Consider the following 22,936-nt stretch of genomic DNA (forward strand, 5'->3'; position numbering starts at 1 on the left):
GCAGGGTGGGTGACCAAGGCAGTCAACCTATAGGAAAAGAACTTGCCCAAGGGAGAGGAAGTATACGGTTGAAGATAACTCCCAATTATAAACAGATTGCATCTGTACTATTTATTTTGGTTTTTAGCAAACCTCTGAAAATTTCATGGTAATTAGACTTCCTGCTAGGCAGTTATTTAAGAGAAATATAGACCCTCCTCTTGCCACAGAGACTCCCTAGTCCATGGAAGGGGGTATTAGGCTCTGGGACCCCAATGCATCTCCATCTGAGGGCACTTCACTGGCTAAGTAACTGTAGGTGAGTATACTGCATTTTATTTTTTTGCAGTGGTGGGTGGGAGGTTTAATTTTGCATAATATAATACGAATGTATTTATGATACCATTCACTTTTCCCTTTCCCTGCTTCTTACTTATAATTACTAATATTGTTGTTGTAATTATTTTAAACAAGTTGGAGCAAACATGGGCTGCTCATAATGAAACACTCCTCCCATTTTGGAGTTGTCTCCTCCTCCTCATTAGAATTGTAGGGAGGTAGCAGTCCTGCAGCAAAGACAGGCACACAGGCATTCTCTGTGGATTAATTCGTCAGGAAAGACACTTTTTATATTGTTAAGTGTCACTTAAGCTGCTAATTCTTGACTGTGAAAACTGCTTTTTTCTGCGCAATGCTCTTTAAGGAAAAACTTCTTCAGTCCAGTGATTGGTGACTAAGGGAAGGATGGAGCACAGGGAATTGGGCGGGATCTCGGCTCCTAATAATGCCTCCTTATCCAATCAAAAGCATTTCCTATTGAGACCCCCAAGAGTTCCCCCGGCCCTCGGCTCCAGCCAGGACTTTGGGCCTTTTCTTGTGTCCTGTTTGTTAAAGGCATGCTGGCTACAGCATTCAAGAGGGCCATTCCTTAACAAAGGGAAAGAGATAAATGTAAATAAGCTCACATTTTCAGAATGAGCGGTTTGCTGTGAGAAGCTGCGGCAGCCCAGAGTCTGCTACTTTGGACTGGACTAACCTTTCCCTGTAAAAAAATAATGGATTAAAATATGCACTTCTAAAGTGCTACTTGCCCGTTTATGTGTTTATTAGCTAATTGTCTACAGGCATGAGCACACTCTCTCATCTAGCACACTCTCTCTTGGGGTAAGTCGCTTTGAGAAAGATTTGATTTGGGTGTTTGGGGTTGGAGGGACGGCGTAACAAACTTCAGTGGAAACACTGATGCTTTGAGTCGAGAAAGAAGTTAGATTCTGAAGTGTTGAACAGGGATCGTCGTGTTGAATGATTAAAAGAAAAAAAAGCAAGAATTTCTATTGTTTTGGCAATAACATTGTTTCAGTGGAAGAGATACAGGATTTTCAGGCTGTTCTTTCATGTAAACTTAGTTGTCCTAAAGAACTGATTTAAAATCGTGGAGTAGAGCAATTTAGAAGTTTTTTCGGCTGGCTTTATATTATTTCTTTGGTTTGTAATCGATTGTGAGCTAATGTGGTTTCTATTATGATGAGATTTCTTCTAGTAAAATTATATGCAGCATGCCTTTGGTGCTTAATTGATTTATGGAGAATGTGACATTTGCTATGTTGAATTATTCCTGAATTTGACCATAAAGGAGAAAACATATTTCATTGAAAAACTAATTCTAGCATAAATTGAATTTGATATTGTATGTGAAATTAATTGCTTTTTGCCATACAAATACAATATTGTGGCATATTTAAAATTCTCTTGTATATTCTGAATATTTTTAAAATTTTTAGTAACAAGATCTTGTGGAATTGATAAATATTGTATTTTAGTTACTTTATTTTAGGAAATATAGCAATATAATTCATCATTATTCCAGCATGGAAAAGACCAGACAAATCCAAAGGTTAGAACATTTCAGAACTTGGTGGGGTTATTCACTTTGCTACCTTACCAAATTATACCACCTTTCTTTTTCCTTGACTAACATGAAAACAACAGTAATAACCTGAGCTACAAATTGTCCAGTGGATTTGAAACATTTATTTTTCAGAACAAAATTCCAAACAACATATCCCATCAGCATAGATTGTTAATCCTTTTGTCTTGTCACAGATGAAAAGTTGCTCTCTTGCTAAAAAGGCTGAGTTCAGCTGATAAACTTGATGATGTCTATACTCTAAAGCATCTTCTGCCAATCAGAGATGCGAATGAAAGTTGTATTGGAACAATCAGAGGAGGCTTTCAGAATGTGTACTCTCTGTAAATTAAAGACAGAACTGGGAAGATGCCTCACAGCAACACTCACGCCTAGCTTAGCTAAAGCTTCATCTATTCAATTCTCTTTGAGAGACAATGCATTGAGAATTGTTGTCCCTGCTGTGGTGTGATCAGCGTCTAATTGTGTAGTTGTCTTTTTTCTGTGTGTAATCATCACGTATAGTCTGCTCTTGGCCGTCCTAAGGGGGAAGAAAAAGTCCTATAATGTATTTGTGAATATTAGTACTGAAAATCAGGAGCTTGGTAGGAGGTCACCTACCACTTGGAATCCAGCCTTGCTTTTAGTAATCAAGTAGTTGGTTGTCAGAACACTGCATAGGAAAAGTAATCTACTGATTCTGTATAGTTATGTTCTGAAGTATTTTGATAACCTTATAGTTTGAGGAGACAGGTGACTGGGGAACAGGTAGAAAAGATTGAGGATTAAGACCTAGACAGTTAGAGCTGATATGGGCATAAAGATAGAGGATGAAAAAAATGAGGGCATTAGGAAGACTTTAGGATATAAATGGCATCCTGATCTGTGATTCTTAGCTTCTGGCACTAATTAATAATATTTACTTCTGATATTAAAATAACTCTAAACTATGTATGGTGACGGATGTTAAGTAGACTTATTGTGGTGATCATTTCATATTGTATACAAATATCGAATTATGTTGTACACCTGAAACTAATATAATCTATGTTAATTATACCTCAATTAAGAAAATAAAGTAAATAAATCTAACAATAAATTCATTGAGCCTAATAAAAATTAATTCCCTCTGTCTCAGACTTTGAGGGATTAAAAAATTATTTTTTCAGTGACAAATGTGAGCAGGTGAAAACAGTTGACGTGAGGGAACAACCAGTGAGGCTACTGCCATAGCATCAGTTGAAGGCTGATGTTAATCAAGGCCAAAGGTGGAAAAGAGAAACTGAGGTCCAGAAAGAGACTCTGAATTGCTCTCACACAGTTTGCTAGTGCTGGGGCTGGATGTGGCTATACTGAATTAATACCAAACAAGAAAACTTCTGGGTATTCGAACTTCTTAGTTTGCTTGGATTCCAAATAAAAAGAAGTTTTCTTTATAATCTGTACCAATTGCGGAGGCCATCAAAGAAAGAAATGTTAATGTTTCTGTCTTTCTTTAAGATAAACCAGTAAAATAATATTAATTTCATTCCAGAAATACTGATCTCTGGAGGAGTGTGAAAATCAATTCTCTTTAATATTAAGGTGATCTCAAGTATATTTTAAATTGTCTACTGATTTTACTTTTTAATTTTGGTTCTCTTAGAGAAACATTATTTCAGGAGAATTGGAGTATTATTTAGCAGTCAGCTTTGCTTTGGCCACCTTTGTTCAGAAGAGGGTGAAATGCGACAATAGTATGAGTTTGACACTAACAGATGATTCTATCTTACAGGTAGGAAATGAGTAGCACTCAAATGCAGGTGCTATTTATAATAATCCCAATACAGAGTATTTCTCATTCTATATAAATATTTTGTGCAGAGTCGTGATTTAAAGATGTTATAGAGATGCTACATTGGGTAGGCCTAGGACATCCTAGTAGATGCGGCAATGTTTGTCAGTGTGCTAATACCAGTAATTGAAGCCTTTCTTATATCACTGTAGTGCAGGGGAGAAAGAAATCTGGCTGGAGTGGGGGTGCAGGTTAGACACAAGGCAGTGGGCCCTCCACCTGTTGTTTCCGTCTTCTTTCCTCTTCCCTTATCAAGGCCCCTGCCCAATAGTAACAGCTGTTGCCAGGGAAAAAGAAAAGAAAAAAAAAAGAAAAACAAAGAACCAATATAACTTCAAGCCAAAAAAAGAAATCGCCTCTGTTCAGTTATTTTTAATGTAATATATGTAATCTATTACCTTGTGGAAGTGGAGGAAGTATTTTTATGCCTTTTGTCACTAATTATCTTTAAATGATTATAGGTAACACAGACTCATGGACTTCTTGCTTATCAATATAACTAATAAAATGTGGCACAGCAATGACAAGTTTGGAAAATAAAATGTTATCTGCAATTCTATAATAACGAAATCCAAAGCATTTAGAAAACATTAAAAAATATGTTGGCTCTCATTTGCTCTGATTTGTGTCATATAGTAAATTTCTTTACCTTATGATCTTGGTATAAATTTCATTGAAAAACTCTCTCTGTGGCACACTATTCTGACTAATTCTATTTTACAACATACACTGGAGGAAATCTTTTAACCACAGTACCTCAAGAAATTTTATTGATTACCCAAGTTTCAGATAAAATCAGTACCAGAATTTGGTCTGAACTAATGTGGTCGGTACCATTCTCCTGGTAATACCTTTCTCCAAAATTCTTAATTTCATTTTCCAACTTTTTTTGTTATGAATACTTCCAATTTATTACAGAGTATGTGATCCAAAAATCCATAATGGATGAAGGAGTTCTAATTGTTTGTTATAATCTAGGCAATTTTGGTATAGATTAATACTGATTCTTTGATTTAAGCACTCTGTGCCATTGTTATATACTTTTAGAAATGGAAGACATTTTTTTTTTTTGAGGACGATTAGCCCTGAGCTAACATCTGCTACCAATCCTCCTCTTTTTGCTGAGGAAGATTGGCTCTGAGCTACCATCTGTGTCCATCTTCCTCCATTTTATATGTGGGACGCCAGCCATAGCATGGCTTGCCAAGCGGTGCATAGGACTGCACCTGGGATCTGAACTGGCAAACCCTGGGCCACTGAAGCAGAACGTGTGAACTTAACTGCTGTACTACCTTGCCGGCCCCGGAAGGTATGGTTTATATTCACATTATCAGGATCAGTATCCAAGTATATCAGATGAATTGATATGCAAATTGACAACTATTTGCCTGTTCAAATATGTGGAATAAAGCCAAATTTTTAGTTGGCATGTATGAACCTCATACAATTTAGAAATTAGTTCTTTTAGGAACATCCAAAATTTTTCCCAAAAGTTCTGGGACTCCTGCTGAAATGAGATATTGAGTCTCAAGACTCTAGACAATTTCATAGTATTAGACTGAGCAATTTCTCTGAAGTTGTCTTACTCTATAACTAACTGCTAGGAAAAATTCTGCTTTAGTGAGATTGGTGCACTCTTTGACCCCATCATGTTGAGCACTAAACCACACTGTTTTGCAAAGATTAGACTGTGTCATCAAGTGAAAGATTAGTGGCAGACTAGAATATTTTTTGGTGAAAAAGAATCAAGTTAATCATTGAGGATAGGATCTGCTCAGATTAGGGCCTGTGTCAATTTCCTGCTCTCTTCAAATAAAGTAGGGGACAAAACAGCTATAATAATCTCAGTGCAAAGCAAATTCAACCTACAGACGCCATTTTTAAAAGGATATTTCTTGCATCAAAAATAAACGAGGCTTATCAATCTAAACATTTGACATGCAGTGGGGCTTGCTTGAGATGAGACGTGATACAGAGTAATTTCCCAGCTCAGTTTTGGAGTGAAATATTTACCCATCGTTTCCTCCATATGTAATGTCATAAGGCTAGGTTATGTTTTGAAATCTTTTAAGAAACATCAACCAATGTGTAGAAACATCATTTGGAACCATGTGTATGATTGTGACCTGTGCCTGTGACTTGGTCTAGAAGATTTCCTTAAGAAGTCTTATCTGCCAAACAGCCACTCATCTGAGGAGCAACAGTCTGGACACATTCGCTATTATTCCAGCAGGATGGTTCTGATCTGTATTTTTTACAACATTTTTGTATTTTTTAGTTTGCTTCACTGCTAAATATTTATAGGCAGTGACACAACAGCTTTCAGCTTCCTTTGAAAACTATTTGGTCAATGTGCCTAAGCTTCAACCAGAGTAAAAAGAGGTAAAGTTCTGGGGATGAGACACTTGGGGATCTGATGTGGCCCAAGCTTATTTAAAAAGGAGCAAAGCAAGAGAATTTGAGTATACTCTGCCTTCAAGGCCTCATCTTCCTGAGCTCTGGATTGTCTTCTGTAGAGAACAAAAGCAAGCCAGCTTTTCTTGGCTACTGGGCATATGCCAGAAGTTAGAGCTTTGTTTTCTTTTTATTTTTTCTAGTTTTTTTCTTTATTGTGGTAACATTGTTTTATAACATTATATAAATTTCAAGTGTATATCATTATATTTCGAGTTCTGTGTAGATTACATCATGTTCACCACTCAAAGGCAATCCATCACCACACACGTGTGCCTAATCACCCCTTTCAACCCTTTCCCTCCCTCATTCCCTTCTGGTAACCACCAATCCACTCCAATCTCTCTTCCTGTGTGATTGTTGTTGTTTTTATTTTCTACTTATGAGTGAGATCATACGGTCTTTGACTTTCTCCCTCTGACTTATTTTGCTTAGCATAATACCCTCAAGGTGCATCCATGTTGTCATAAATGGACTGATTTCATCATTTCCTATGGCTGAGTAGTATTCCATTGTGTATATATATATATATACACAGAGCTTTGTTTTCAATGTATCGTCTGAAAGTTTAACACTTAGTGAAGTGAAGTGATTTAGGTATCCATCTTTATAGGGCCTCCTCCAGGAGCCTCAAAGACCCAAAACATGGGATATTTCATTATCATCAGAATTTTTTAAAAAGGAAAAAATTGTGAACAATACTATGAACTGTCTGAATTGGCTCCATATGTGTAGGTCAAAGTTAAAAGTTCATTGAAGGTCAGATTTCTCTTTGGTCAACCTCCTGGTGACCTATTTCCTGCCCATTGTCAGTGAAAATACATCCACACAGCACTCTGAACCCCCTAGGTGATTAATTTTTGGAATAATTGGCTGCAAAGTTCTTTGCAAGACAATAGTCTAATGCTAATGCTACTTACGGCGGAAGATGTAATTAACTTCATCAACCTATTTTTTCCTTCTTCATCTCATCCGAAGCTCAAGTATTAGCCCTTTGCTTTCATTCAGTGCACAATATGTTAGACATTTAGGAAAATATAATGGCTAAAAAACAGTTTCTTGTAGTCAAAAAAAAAAAGGAAGCCAGTCACAAGAGAGACCTTGTTTCTTGGATATCATTGATTCTCCTTCAGAATCAGCTTAAGAGCCAAATGTCTCTCTGATTTTTTTTGACCATAGCTCACAGGGAGATATTCCTTTGGGAGTAACCTCCTGGATTGTCCTGTTATGAGAAAATTGTGTAGTTAAGGTTGAAACTCAAGGAGGGCTCTCTGAGGTATAGGGTATACATAAGATAAAGATGTGTTGCTAATATGAAGTTCAGTGTACCAAGAAAGACAGAGACGTAGGTGTCCAGGGGAGAGAGAAGGAAAGAAGCTTCTATAATATTTCTTTGTGGTTGGGTAGACTGAATGCTGGCAAGCTCATAAAGCTACTCATAAGCCCTGTTGAATCTTCCTACCCTCAGCTGTGAGGCTCAGAGGTAATGTTTATACAGGGAAGAGAAACAGTATAGCCAAGTTACAGAGTGAACCAGTGTCTGAGTCAGAAATAGAACTCCTTGCTTCCAATGCTGTGTTAAGTCTCAGGACCACACCCTCACTGCTAGACAGCAAAGGTGCTGTGTGTTTGAGCAAGGGAAAGCTATGAATAGGGCCTTAGTGGCAGTTTTCCCATGCCCTCTCTTCAAGATTGAGACTGTAATGCTTTCTCGTCTGTGGTCCTTTCTCTCCCACAGGATTTGGTTACTGAAAGCAACAAAGTAGAAGTGCTAGGCATTTGCAGACTGCCTGCTGTGGGTATATAGTGTATATGTTCTGGGAGACATAAAACTGAATGGAAAACTGGGAGACTAAGCTCACCTAACTGAAACACACCATCTTGGGAAGTACAAAATAATACGTAGCCAGTAAGCTAGAAGCATGCTGTGTAAAGGGGTCACCAGTGGGCTGACTGAGGGACTCTGGACAGAAGTAAAAAGGCTTCTATTATGAAAGCATTTTCCAAATAAAATAAATTTATTGGCAGTACTTATTGTAGAAGGCAGTGGCAAGAAGATCATCGTGAATGAAGCTTGGCTTTAATTTTAGGGGTTTTTCAGTACCATAATTTCTTTAGATTGTGTGACTATGTTAGAGGGATATTTTTTGACTATCTTGATTTCTTTCAGCAATGAGTAAAAGGCCTCCGGACTAACGAGTAGTGAGTGGGGGTGTTAAAAATAGTGTACAAAATGATTTGAGCAGTTGAGAAATTTACCATTCTCTTTTTCTTCCTGCCACCTCGTTGGTGAAACAATCTGCAGAAACTTGGGGGCCTGCAGCCCCCAAAGTGAGTTATGAACTCCATTGACTGAGATTTTCCAAGCTCTTCCTGTTTTTGCTGATCAGTTTCAGTGACCTTTAACATAATGATTGCACACTGTTCTTTTTTCTGAGAAAACTGGCAGGAGAACTATGAAGCAAGGTAGAGAGGAGGGGATTGGAGGAATTGTGAACTAGAAATATCTCCCGAGACCCTGCATACAAATTGGATGGCAGCACTCACCTCTCCCCAAGATGCTCTTTTTTTCACCTTTTCTTCTCTTTTTCTCAATTCTCCAGTTTTTCTTTCTGTGCTACATTCTTTCCCATTTCCATTTCCTCTTCTTCTCTCCCCACCTATTTTTATTTCTTTCCCGTCTGGCTTTTTTTTCCCCCTAGACCTTACTTAGTCAGGGTGCCTACCATACTCTGCTTTTACATATCAACATTGCTTCTGGCAAAAGTTGATCTGGGCCTATGAGATGAAATGGCCAAGAAGGAATATGGTCTTAATGCAGTGGTAGGCTCAGGGGAGGAACTCCACAAAGATTTGCTGAATGAGAATTCAGGATTAACAGGTATCCAATTTTAACTTGAAAACTTTAACTATTAAAAATGACAACCTTTTGCTTTGCACCCCATATTCTCCAAGGTCATCTCTCCCTCTAGGCACTGCAGTGAGTAAATGTTTTTTTCTCAAACTAGTTTTGTCTTAAGCCAAATGCTGGTTGAAGTGACTTCAGGCCTCTATATCTCTTGCAGGTTTCCCCTCTACTTCCTTCTCTGTTATATACAGAGGCCCTTTGACCTGTTCCCTGGGAGTTGGAAGGAAAGAGTGACGTAAGGAGAAATCACTTCAGAGAAATGCCTTTCACATTTTAAAATATAATCATGTGACAACCCATTACTGGATATGTCAGGGGACAAAGACCACTTTTATTCCATATCCTCCTCATTGAAAATAATTCATTCAGCAGCTACTTGTCCATAGTGTATTATAGAGATTTCAAAAGACAGTCCCTGTCCAATGGCAGCTGTTGACCTATTAGAAGGTTAGTAAGATTTCTGTATGCACCTTTGAACAATGTTAGCCCAGATACCCAGCAAAGATGATTAAATCAATGACTGACACATGTGCAAGCAGTGGTAGGCATGCTGGCCAGATTAGAAGTGTTCAGCAGGGCATAGTGATCTCTATTCATGTCAAATCTACCTTTCACATTTCACTTGTATTCAGCCAAAAGGAAACTTTATTGACCAGAGCCATTTTAGGAACTGAAGGCATAAAAGTAACTGATGGAATGGGCAGTGGGAGAGGGAGAAGAAAGACATCTTCGGCTTAGGGTCTAGCATGAGAGAAGCTTGGAAAAGGGACGACAATCTGCAGGAGGGAAACGCTGAGATTGTTATTTGAATTCTCTCTCTAGGAAGACCCTGTAATGCAGTGAAAAAACTTTTAGCCAGAAGCTTTAATTAACTGAGGGATCCCTGCTCTCTGAACTCATGTCTTAGAAGAAAAAGGTGAATCAGGAGTTTAGTCACAACTTTTGTAGGAACATGCCCTGGAGGTCCCATATCCACTTGTAGTCTTATGCAATGGAACTAATACTCAGACAATGAAGCTTAGTAATTTTGGAGAGTAGACAATACAGTTTAGAATAGCTTAACAGTCTTTTGGTTAGGAATAAAAAAAACCTGAATTCTGGTTCTGAGTACAGTATTTACATGTTCTTCCAATTCTGAGATTATTGTAATTCTAAATCACATAAGCCTCAGTTTCTGCTTCTGTAATATGGTGATAAATTCCTGTCTTGTCTACCTTATGGTATTCTTGTGAGAATCAAATAAAACACGCTTTCGAAAGTTAAAGAAGTGCCTTACAAATTTCACAGTATTAATGTTGTTTCAACTCAGAGTTTTTTCCCCCTTCCTTGGGCTTTTGGGTAACCAACACCTTACACCTGTTCACTGCAATGCTACAGTATTGCACTTACTGTACTGAGTGTGATATCTTCCACTCCTGCAACATACTCTTGTAGTACCTTTTAACATATGGTAGGTGCTCAAAAGGTACTTGTCAAACCAAATTGAATATGCATGTTATTTCTAATCTGGGTGGACAGAATATTTTTCACTCCACAGAAATCATGGATGGAAGGCAGATTTGATGATTCATTCCATCTTGTCTCCCATAGGACGAAAACATTTCCTACCAGTCCCTAGTCTCAGAGTGGTGAACCCTGCAGCCAGCAGGCCTCCTGAAAAAAATCCATGGGTGACAGAAGATTCATTGACTTCCAATTCCAAGATTTAAATTCAAGCCTCAGACCCAGGTTGGGCAATGCTACTGCCAATAATACTTGCGTTGTTGATGATTCCTTCAAGTATAATCTGAATGGTGCTGTCTACAGTGTTGTATTCATCCTGGGTCTGATAACCAACAGTGCCTCTCTGTTTGTCTTCTGCTTCCGCATGAAAATGAGAAGTGAGACTGCTATTTTCATCACGAATCTGGCCCTCTCCGATTTGCTCTTTGTCTGCACTCTACCTTTCAAAATATTTTACAATTTCAACCGCCACTGGCCTTTTGGTGACACCCTCTGCAAGATCTCTGGGACTGCATTCCTCACCAACATCTATGGGAGTATGCTCTTCCTCACCTGTATTAGTGTGGATCGTTTCCTGGCCATTGTCTATCCTTTCCGATCTCGTACCATTAGGACCAGGAGGAATTCTGCCATTGTATGTGCTGGAGTCTGGATCCTAGTCCTCAGTGGTGGTATCTCAGCTTCTTTGTTTTCTACCACTAATGTCAACAATGCAACCACCACTTGCTTTGAGGGCTTCTCCAAACGTGTCTGGAAGACTTATCTGTCCAAGATCACCATATTTATTGAAATTGTTGGGTTTGTCATTCCTCTGATATTGAATGTCTCTTGTTCTTCTGTGGTGCTAAGAACTCTCCGCAAGCCTGCTACACTGTCTCAAATTGGGACCAATAAGAAAAAAGTGCTAAAGATGATCACAGTGCATATGGCAGTTTTTGTGGTATGCTTCGTACCCTATAACTCCGTTCTCTTTCTGTATGCCCTGGTGCGCTCCCAAGCTATTACCAATTGCTTGTTAGAAAAATTTGCAAAGATCATGTACCCAATAACCTTGTGTCTTGCAACTTTGAACTGTTGCTTTGACCCTTTCATCTATTACTTTACCCTTGAGTCCTTTCAGAAGTCCTTCTACATCAATACCCATATCAAGATGGAGTCCCTGTTTAAGACTGAAATGCCTCTGACCACAAAGCCTTCCCTTCCAGCTATTCAAGAGGAAGTTAGTGATCAGACAACACATAATGGTGGTGAATTAATGCTAGAATCTACCTTCTAGGTACAAGAACTGTCTTTAGGTCCAGATATGGTTTCTCCTATGCTATGAATAGGAGAAAAGATTTGAAGCTAATGATACTGAGAATAGATTAATGTACTGAATACAGTCAGATACATTTATTTGAATGTTTATTGTACTTATGCTGTTTTGTTCAATAATTATAGGTCAGGTCTAATTACAACCACCAAAACTCTTCTGCTGGGTTAGAGTTTTATTGTATCACATTACATAAGTGGCCAGTGGCCTTGACTTTAGTGATATGGAGATTACTTTAATACTTTAAAGAATATATTTCCATTCTGATAATATTTGGTAGTTAGGTTGGGCCTATAAATATAGAACAAATTCAGGGATTATTTAAAAAAAAACCTTTTGTGTTACTACTGATATAAGCTAGTCTTTTTTAAACTTTTTTTGAATTGTCATTGAGTTTATTTTAGCACAAGAACATATTTTAGCTTAACGTTATTAATAAAAAATGTATCAAATTTAAAGGAACTGGCAAAATTTATTGTATATATTTTGAAAGCACAAAAAAAATTGTGTTTGCATGAATATGGGTGAGAAGAAACAGAAAATTCACTGGATTTACACATTTACAGTTACCAGCAGTGTCAGTTTTTAAAAAGTTTTTCCTTTTTTTACGCTACATTAAGATTTGCATATGAAACTTCAAAGCCAGAAAGCTGCTGAATATGTGCCCAAGACAGGTGCAAAATGGAAAATCACATAAAACAACAAATATCCATAAAAAACCCTAAGCATCACCAACAGATTTTTCTTAGAATTTACAATTATCTTTCTTTCGAGAGGCTGATTTCTATAAAATATTCTCCATGTAAAATTTTGGAGCACAGTGCAGCCAGAAAGCTGCTGCATTTGTGTCTAGGTCAGGAGCAATGTGAAAAAAATTAACAATAAAATAATAATAAAAATAAAACTATAAAACAAACAAAAAATCTTTCTCAAAGCTTGCATTAATAATTTTTTGGTGGGGAGAGAAGTAGAGATCTGTACCTTTAAATTACTTGTTCTTTCATATTAACTTTTGGAGCACAATGTAGTAAGAGATCTGCTGAATTTGTGCCCAGGTTGGGAGCATATTGAAAAAAATACATAAACCAAACCAAAACAAGCAACAACAAACCAGAAAAACTACAAAACAACAAAAAAAATTCTTTACACTTGCATTAATATTTTATTTATTTTTTAAGGATCCGTAATTTTAATATGATATTTTGGAGTACAACATAGGTAGAAATCTGCTAAATTTGTGCCCAGGTGAAGACCAAGTTGGAAAAAACCCTGTAAAACAAAATAACCCCCTACAAAACAAAAGCACACAAAAATTTATAAATTGTATTGTTTTGAGCATTTGTAAAACTTGCAAAATACTATAACTTTCATATGATGCTTTGGAGCAAAATGCAGCTAGGAAGCTGCTAAACTGGTGCCTAGTTCAGGAGCAATTAAAGTCAATATTTAAAAATGTACAAAAGAAGAGAAAACATTTGTTATAACTCACTTAAACAAAAAAAAACCAAAAAAAGTCCCTAAAAACTCTTACCATTTATTGGATGAAGTGTAGATTTAATAATGTTAAGACTTTTAAATAAAATATAGCTTGAAAGGTGCTACATTTGTGGTCATGTCAGAAGCAATGGAAATAAATACCCTCACATACACACGACACACATGTGCTCTACTCCACACACACGAGAACTGAAACACTGCAAAACAACAAAAATATTCTTAAAATGCACATTAATCAATTTAAAAAATATTTGGATGATGTGACAATTTAAAAATGCTAAGACTTTTTAAGTAAAACTTCCAGGAGCAGTGCTTCTTTTAAATTGCTGAACTTGTGCCAGAGAGTGATTAAAAAAAATTTAAAACTCTAAAACAGTAAAAAAAAAATCCCCCAAATCTTAAAGCAACAAGCACATTCTTAAAACTCTCATTAACTTTTGTTTTTCTTTCTGATGATACATAGTTTTAAAAATACTAAGATTTTAAAGTGAAAATCTGCGAGCATAGTATAACTTTAAAAACGTCTAAATCTGTGCCTTGGTTAAGACCTAATTGGAAAAAATTGCTAAAACAATAGAACAAGAATAAAAATGAATTATCAAAAATGGAATTACTTTGGGGGCTGGCCCCGTGGCCGAGTGGTTAAGTTCGCGCGCTCCGCTGCAGGCGGCCCAGTGTTTCGTTGGTTCGAATCCTGGGCGCGGACATGGCACTGCTCATCAAACCACGCTGAGGCAGCGTCCCACATGCCACAACTAGGACCCACAACGAAGAATATACAACTATGTACTGGGGGGCTTTGGGGAGAAAAAGGAAAAATAAAATCTTTAAAAAAAAAAAAATGGAATTACTTTGTCCTTGTGATCTGAAGTCCTAAAAATAATCGTGCATTATATTGTCTTGTGGAAAAAAGTTACAGATAGAATATACGTGGCATTAAGTTCAGTTAGATGGAATTAGGTTATGTTAAGATAGGCTAAGTTCATTTGTTAGGTTATGTTGTAAGATCAAATTAGTAATCAAAGTATGAATGATCTTTTTGTGTCTTTCAGTATTTTTTCTTTTCCATTTCTTGTTAGTATAAACTATATGGGAACTTTTGTTTGTGCCCTTGGCTCTCAAAATGATGAAATTTTAGGAGTATGACACCAAACCATTTAATGTGATGTATTAACCAACTTGACATAAGATATATCAATAAGCCAGTTTCCTTTTGTGTAATTTCCATATTTAGTTTTGTTTAATTTTCCATATTTCAGTTTATTTTAATTAATTTCCATTTTTTATAGTTGATATAACTTGCTAATAATAAAAACTTTTATCGTATGAACAATGTAACCAACAAGATGTAATGTACAACTAAATGTAAAATAGACTCATTTTACATTTAAAAGCAACAGCAATCATTCAGCTGTAATTGCAACGTGGATTTTAAATGCTTATTAAATGTAATAAAATATATTTGGATTATCTAGCAGTTATACTTCAGTCAACTATTTATTCAACTTTGCCTGTATTTGTGAGCACCCAGAAGCATCTTTCCTTTATCTTCCCTCCATCCTTCAAGAAAGAACTTATTAAAGTATACTTGATCTCAAATGAATTTCAATACTTTGTTTTTGAGGCTGTCTGAAGACTGATGCAGAATTGCAAATGGCAAATTCCTGAGTGACTTTTCAGGGAGCAAACTGAAAGATTAACTACCTCCTTCTCTTATTTGTCCAACTTGACTTTGATTCATTAGAGTTTCTTCCCAAGCTAACTCTTGAATCGGCTTTCTCAGATTTGATGGAATACTTTAGGACAACTAGGAGGTCTGGGGAAAGTCAGGGCAAACAGACCACCTAACAACAATGAGTTGATTTTGGAGCTAGGTGGCTGACTAATCAATAACTAAAACAGGTAGTCCTGTAGCGGCAGCACAGGGAATTCTTACTCAATGTCCTCATGACTTCCAACTCTCAGGGAAAGCCATGCCAGCATCTCATAAATCACACTGTGTATTGGTTCCCCATGAGATGACAACAAATGCTGCCTTACCTGACATGACCAGCACGATCAGCCCTAGGCTATGTTTAAAATTATAGAAACTGTCGTTAATGACCTTCTGGCAAGGACCTCAGAAAAAATGGGGACAGAGGTCATTTGTTTCATATCCCTAGTAGCCTTCTTCCACCTCTGTCTCCACTCCCAAACCCGTACACCTTATGTTTGCTATGGTTTCCCAAACTACCTGTCTTTCCTGTGGCCCTTTCCAACAGCTCTCCCCACCTCCTGTAGAAATGTTGCTTCTTTGCGGACCCAAAACAATACATAAACCTCTGACAAGACAGAGATAAGTTGAACAGATTTACACTAAAGTGTGAAAGATTGATCACTCCACCCATTACTTTCTTTTCTGTTTTTTTAAAAAGATTTTACTTTTCCTTTTTCTCCCCAAAGCCCCCCAGTACCTAATTGTGTATTTTTAGTTGTGGGTCCTTCTAGTTGTGCTATATGGGACGCCCTCTCAGTGTGGCCTGGTGAGAGGTGCCATGTCCACGCCCAGGATCCGAACTAGCAAAACCCTGGGCCACTGAAGCAGAGAGTGTGAACTTAACCACTCCGCCACCAGGCTGGCCCTGCACCCACCACTTTTTTTTTTTTTTAAGATTTTATTTTTTCCTTTTTCTCCCCAAAGTCCCCCCGGTACATAGTTGTATATTCTTCGTTGTGAGTCCTTCTAGTTGTGGCATGTGGGACTCTGCCTCAGCGTGGTTTGATGAGCAGTGCCATGTCCGCGCCCCGGATTCGAACCAACGAAACACTGGGCCGCCTGCAGCAGAGCACGTGAACTCAACCACTCAGCCATGGGGCCAGCCCCCGCACCCACCACTTTTAATCCTCCCTTTCATTTTTTGCATCTTAGAAAAGGAATCTGGTTAATTCAAATGACTGAAGCAGGGTTGGGATGAGGAGAGACGACTGTCTTGGCAAATAGTAAATCATCTCTTGAACCTCAACCTCCCTTGCCTCATGGTAGAGCCTCTGCACTGCAACTTTCTTGTTCCACTTTCCTGACATTACCCTGTGCGCCACTGAGTCCAAAACATACACTGTTTTTCTCCAGATGTCCCTCTTTTCCAAAGCTGCCTGTGGCAATGGGGAACCTGTGTTCTCATTTTGTATAGGCTTGGATTCTTTTCCCCGAAATTTCTCCTGATCCTGGTGGACTTGGTGAAACGGTTCTTAAAACATGAAGCCATTTGTTTCAACTAGGAAGCCAAAGCACAGACTACTGAGTAAAACTTTCCCCCGTATTCATATTTTTGAAGAGCTGTGTACTTCCCACTGTTTTGCTTCTTTCCCTCTCTCCAGTGTCTAGGTATGAAGCTCTTCTCTCCCAAACATCTAGGGAGGTACTGAGTTCGGGAGCATAGAGGAGTAGAGCCAGTGTGAGGCCTAAAATGTGGCAGTGAGGCAAGCCAGACAGGCTCTGAGATTGGGGTGACTTGTGTGGCCCTAGCAACTAGCTTTCCTTCCTATATATCATGAAGTGCTCCAACATTAGAGATGAAAAACTTGTTACAAAAAGCCCTGTCTCCTTGCTAGTCCAGGGTAAACTGTCTGCTCAGCTTGTTACTGTCCTTACTCAGGTAGATGGTATCAAGGCCAAAACTATGGGTTACCTTCCTCAGTTAAGCTCCTGGGACTTCTAGACTAGCCCCAGTTGAAGGCAGTTTGAGGTTCTCGGGAAACACTTTCACTTGACGTATTCCTAGGGACCCGGAATTCATTCATTTACTTTATTCAGCAAATTTCTTGAACACCTACTATACCAGACGCTCTTCTAGACACTAAAAGTGCAGTGGTGCTAATAACAGACAAAAAACTGTTCTAAAGCTTATATTCTTGACTCAGAACAGGTGAAGCTAAAAACAAACAAATAAACAAGTTAAAAAGTAATATGACAGATGATGATAAGTGCTTTAGAGAAAAATAGAGCAAAGTAAAGGGCAATACATACCTGAAACCAAATTTTAGGCTCCACAGCAGGACTGGATAAAAACTTTAAAGATCATAAGCATTGAAGAGAGGAGGATGCCTCTCTCTAAATAAATAGCTAAAATTATTGTAATTAAATTTACGCTGTACTTATCAATGCATGTAAATAAGTACAAGAAAGTTCAGATTTTAAAACCTCACAATTCTAATGTTTGTTTTTAAAGGGGTTATAAAACCATGAATTGTTCAAATTCTGTGCTTAGTCTCTCTATCTTTAGGTCTTTATGCCTTTGACTAAGCCACAGAGACCTCAAAAGGTTAATGAAAACCCAGGTCCAGGCAACTTGCAGTCGGCAAACCTGATCATGTCGTGGCCTCAAACTCTTCTCGCCTCAGACTTTGTCCTGCAGCAAGAGGCTCACTTGATTTCTCTCTTTCTGTCTCCATCTCTCTCTCTCTTCACCATTCCTTTCAGCAAAATACGCTCCCAGAGAAGGATCTGAATGCTAACTGTGCTGTAATGAAGAGGTTTTGGCTGGAAGCCCAAATCCAATTTTCATCCTCAGCTTTCCTATCCACTGTGTGAACTTGGGCAAGTCCCTTCCTCCCTTGTGCATAAGTTCCCCTATTAGTAAAATGAGCAGGTTGTTCTCAGCCATGTCTGAGCTCCCTGATAATTCTGAGGCTGGAAGTCCAAACTCATTGATGCTGAGCCAGAACTAACAGTCCTTATTAATAATGCTGATATGGATGAGAGTGCTTACTAAGTGCCAGATACTATACTAAGAATTTTACACGCATTATTTCAAAACAATACTATGAGAGAGGTTTTATGATTAGCCACTTTCTACAGATGAGAAAACTGAGGCTCAACAAGCTGAAAAAACTTAAAATAGCCTCAGACCTAATAAGTGGCAGTCTGATTTGATCCCAGTTCTACATGTCACTAAACCCTGTGTTCTTAACCAGTACTGCTTTGTCCATCCAGGAATATGAGTCTTAAGTGCAAGGAAAACATTTTTAATGGTGGAACTTCAGCCATTAAGGATAAGAGGGAGGCTTTAGGGGTAGAGGGGTCCTTCAAAGTTCCTTTGAAAACATTCCACAAAGGTGGCTGCCTACTCCCACTCATACGTGAAACCAGAAAGCTTGAATAATAACAGTAACAATATTAATGAATACATTTCAAATGCTCAATATGTGTCAGAAAGTAACACATAAAATCTTATGACCTCATTTTAAAGATGACAAAACTAAGGCTTAGGGAGCCTAAGCAACTTGCCCAAAGTCATACAGCCAATCAGTGGCAGAACCGGGACTTGCACGACAAGCTTATTCTAAGCTGCCAATCAGCTACAGAGAGACTTGTTCTGATAATAATAACAACTAACATTTATTGAATGCTTACTATGTGTCAGGCACTGTGCTTTACATGTATTATCTCTTTTAATCTTTACAACAATTTTATGAGATAAGTACTATTATTATCTCTTTTACAAGTGAAGGAACTGAGACACAGAGAGTCAAGGAGCTTGCCTAAAGTCTCATAGTTAGTAAGTGGGTCTTTATGAAATCCAAAACCTAACCATGGTAAGCACCCCTAAGATCAGGCCCTTACCTGTTGACCAACCTCATCTCTTACTACTCTCTTCTTCATACTTGAACTCCAGGTACATTGGTCTTCTTTCTGTTCCTTTAAGAAGTGAAGTTCATTCTTAGTGCCTTTGCCTCTGCTTTTCTTTCTGCTCAAAATACTTCTATGCTAAGTCTTCATCTAACTGACTTCTTTTCATCATTCAAGTTCAAATATCACCTCTTTGGAGAGGCCTTCTCTGACTATCCAATCTACAGGAGATATGCAGTTACTCTTATCACTTTACAATTTAACAATTTTCTTCATAGCACTCTCTGATATTCTTCTTTTAAATATATTTTTTCAGTAATCTGTCTACATCACTCTCCATAAAATGTAAATTCCATGAGGGCAGCAATCATGTTGTTCTTTTTCAGTACAGCATCTAGTATATAGTAGATGCTCAAGTAATATTTGTTGAATGAATCAAAGTGGTAGATGTGGGATAGGAAACTAGGTCTGTATGACTTTAGGGCTCTTGCTCTATACTCTACTGCCTCTTGATTTATCCCTTGAACCTTCTCTTTTCCACAAAGTGCAACATCTTTTCCAGTTGCTTATTCTAACTTTCTTCAGAATTTGAACATTGAAGAAGAAAATGTCTTCATTTTAGAACGCAAGTGGCAAAGTGCATACCTAATATCCTTAGGCTAGTTTTATTACCCTATCTTTTTATACTTTTGACTTTTTTGTAGAATGTAGGGGTTCCCAAATATCTTTCCCAATATTCAAGGAAGCACTCAAAGAAAGAAGACGAATCTTGAGCATGTTTAAAACTCTTAAACTATATTCAAGTCCTAAGTAAATAACTCTACCTTTCCTTTTGCAGTTTCCCCTCATTTAATTTGTACTTTCTGGCACTTGCTGGCACTTCTGAGTTATACATTAGACGGGAGCCTTCAGTCCATATGGCAGGTCACACAGCACATAAAGTTGACTACAAAGAAGTATCTTGTTACTGGTAATTCTGAAAAATCTCCCATTACTTTCAGCACACATTCTTCTGGTTGATTTTCAGTCTATTTCTTTACTAGAAATCACTGTCTAGCCATTGAGAGGACATGTTTTTACTAAAAAAAAAATTAAAAAAAGCAAAAGGGAGGGAAAAGTGCTATGCGATTGGATGCCATCCAGGAGGTGCATACATAGCTTTAACTGTAATGGAGTATAATGGTAGCCTTTTTCTAGGAGGATCTGGGGCCAATGCTCACAGTTTTCTGTTTGCAGTTTTACTGGAAGAAGTCTCTGCTGGCTTCACAAGTAAAATGTACCGCTATCATCATCTGCCAAGATGCTAACTGAAAAGATCCATTATTTTTGATATTTAATACCTTATAAATTATAAGGAGATTGTGTTGACCAATATGGACATGTGGGAGGATGGTCAGGAATTTTTTTCCTAGGTCAGGTAGACTGAGTGAGTGCCTGTTTGTTCATCAATGACCAATTATGCATTCATAGAGCAAAGATCTCTTCTCAGCTGCTGGATAGCTAACCTCAGAGAAACTGGGATGGCTGGATTTGAAGGAGGGGATGCAAATGAGCAGTGGCCAGTTGGAATTTTTATGAAAAATGTATAGCTGCCTGTTCCCTAACAAAGGTGAATTGTGAGCTGGCCAGGGCTTGAAGGGCAGACAAATCCCATCTTGGTTAAGCAGAGCTGAATGTGTTAAGCAGAACCTTTTCTCACCTTCCATATTGGCTGTCTCTGCAGACTGGAGAAGGTACTTTGCTCTTGAACTTTGACCAGAAATTATCTAGTTTCTGACCAATGTCTTCCAATTTCCTCCAAGATTCATTTCAAGAATAAAGAGATGAAAGTTGCAAGACCAATGGTGGTGTTTGGTTGGTCATGAAAATGTTTTATTCCACTGTTAATTCACCTGCTTGTTCCCTGCTAAAACACTTGCAGTTATGTTTCTGTCCACAGCTTTGGTTTGCTCTGGGCCATTTTTGGCTTCATGTTTAGGCCTTAATATGTGGAGTGCTTGACACATCTCCCCCTAAAGCAGGGTATGCCTGGGGATTAGCTGTTCTCACAAGCTGAGATGGATTTTCAATGAGCTGTTCACTCTTTCTTGCTTGGCTCCTGTGACAAATGGCTTGTCTTTGCCAGGCAGTGATCTGGGGTGGAGGTTGTAGTGGGAAAAAGGGTGAATGAAAAAAATCCTTTCATTAAGTTGAAAAACAGAGCGCCACAATTAAGGCTAATCAAAAACGGCCATCTTTATTGAATTAACAGATGGTGAGTTAAAAGGCAATGAAATTAATACTTTTAATAAAGTCACAGATTTCAAAAGCATCAAAACTATTTTTATGAACATAATTATTTTAGCTGATGTTTAAAAACTCAAACCAGTATTTAATGATCAACTTCCATCTTTTTCTTTTTTTGGTGAGGAAGATTGGCCCTGAGCTAACATCTGTGCCAATCTTCCTTTATTTTGTATGTGGGGTCCTGCCTCAGAATGGCTGAGTACTGGTGTAGATCTGCGCCCAGGATCTGAACCCACAAACTCGGGCCACCCAGCCTGCCTGGGCTGCCGAAGTGGAGCCAGCCCCAACTTCCATCTTTTTTAAGCTCCAAATCAAGCATTGTGCTCAAGAAATCCTGGCTGCCAATTTTGTTTCTGCACATGGAGCTTACTGTGAGTGTGAGTGTGTTTGTGTGTGTGTGTGTGTATGTTTGTGTATGCTCATAGACATACACATCATATGTATGTCTATGTGTGGGTATGCATATTATATATTTTTCAACTCATGTTTTGAGTCAGTAATGATATTTGAAAAGAACGGTTGCTAATAGGAGTGCAATTTCAGCCAGATGATGACCGCAAACAGTAGGTATTATGTTTCACTTTTATGAAAAAAGCTGTGAGGGTAGGTTTATTATAACAGGGAAATTTCTTTCCTGTTGCTTTCTAGAGAAACTGAAATATTATATCAGCTGACAAAATGGAAGTCAATAATAGAATGTAATACTTCCCAAGCCAATTCCCAAAAATTATCTATTTAGAAAAAACTGTAGCTATCTATCATTTATGTGTTATTTTCAGTTATTATTTAAGTCCAAGTTCAACCATCACTTCCTCTGGTTAAGTCTTCCTATTATCCTCAGACAGAGTTAGCTGGCTGTTTTCTACTCTTGGCTACTATAGCACCTTGTTTATAACTCTATTTTCCTGTCTGTCACATTATATTATGATTTGTCTACTTCTATGTCTGCTCTCCTGTATAACATATATACCTCTGTGGTCCCATCTACCTGGCAAATAATGGGTGCTCAATAAATGTTTGTTGTGTGAAAGAATGAGTGAGTGGGAAGATGTCACACTGTATATACTGCAAAGAACTCTAGGTATGGTAATCATAGTTTCTGAATCAATTATCAGGTCCGATGGACTATCAAATGACTTTTATGCTGTTATTGGGCATGAGTGGCAGAGGTAAGAGATGTATTTTGAAAGGCAAAGTATCATAATTGTCAAGCCTTTTCAGTGATTTATGAGGACATAGGATATAAGAGACAATACTTGAAACTGTGTCCGTCCTGGAAAAACTGATGTGTATAATTGCCATAGCTGTAGGTTCTGAAGAGTGCTTGATTAAGGTGTGTGCATGTCATCTGATAAATGTTAGCAATCCACTCTAGTAGGGGAAGGGTTGGTGGTCTGACCCCTGAAAGAGGAGTGGTGCACTGGGGGTATTTTAGACATGGACTGTGGAACACACAAATAAACAGAGCAAGCTCAAATGAAAAATTCACTCTTTGGAATCTTTTATATGGGAAGAACAAAATACATTATGTTTAGTATGTACAGATTATCTAATGCCTTTTACACAGGTGAAAATAGTTTCACCAATCAGTTAGACTGTCACAATCTTCTGGAGATGATAGAGGAGAAGAAAATATTTACTGAGTACTT

The 22,936-nt window shown here is 38.0% G+C and overlaps 1 protein-coding gene across 1 annotated transcript; it reads left to right on the forward strand.

Moving 5' to 3' along the window:
* Positions 1 to 601: 601 nt before the first annotated feature.
* On the forward strand, positions 602 to 14,235 carry LPAR4 (lysophosphatidic acid receptor 4). Its single transcript, XM_014835573.3, has 2 exons — positions 602 to 1,143; positions 10,672 to 14,235. Exon 2 carries the CDS (start codon positions 10,748 to 10,750, stop codon positions 11,858 to 11,860), a length of 1,113 nt encoding a protein of 370 aa, XP_014691059.1. The 5' UTR covers positions 602 to 1,143; positions 10,672 to 10,747; the 3' UTR covers positions 11,861 to 14,235.
* Positions 14,236 to 22,936: the final 8,701 nt, after the last annotated feature.

Source organism: Equus asinus, chromosome X, assembly GCF_041296235.1.
Source record: "Equus asinus isolate D_3611 breed Donkey chromosome X, EquAss-T2T_v2, whole genome shotgun sequence".
Lineage (NCBI taxonomy): Eukaryota > Metazoa > Chordata > Mammalia > Perissodactyla > Equidae > Equus > Equus asinus.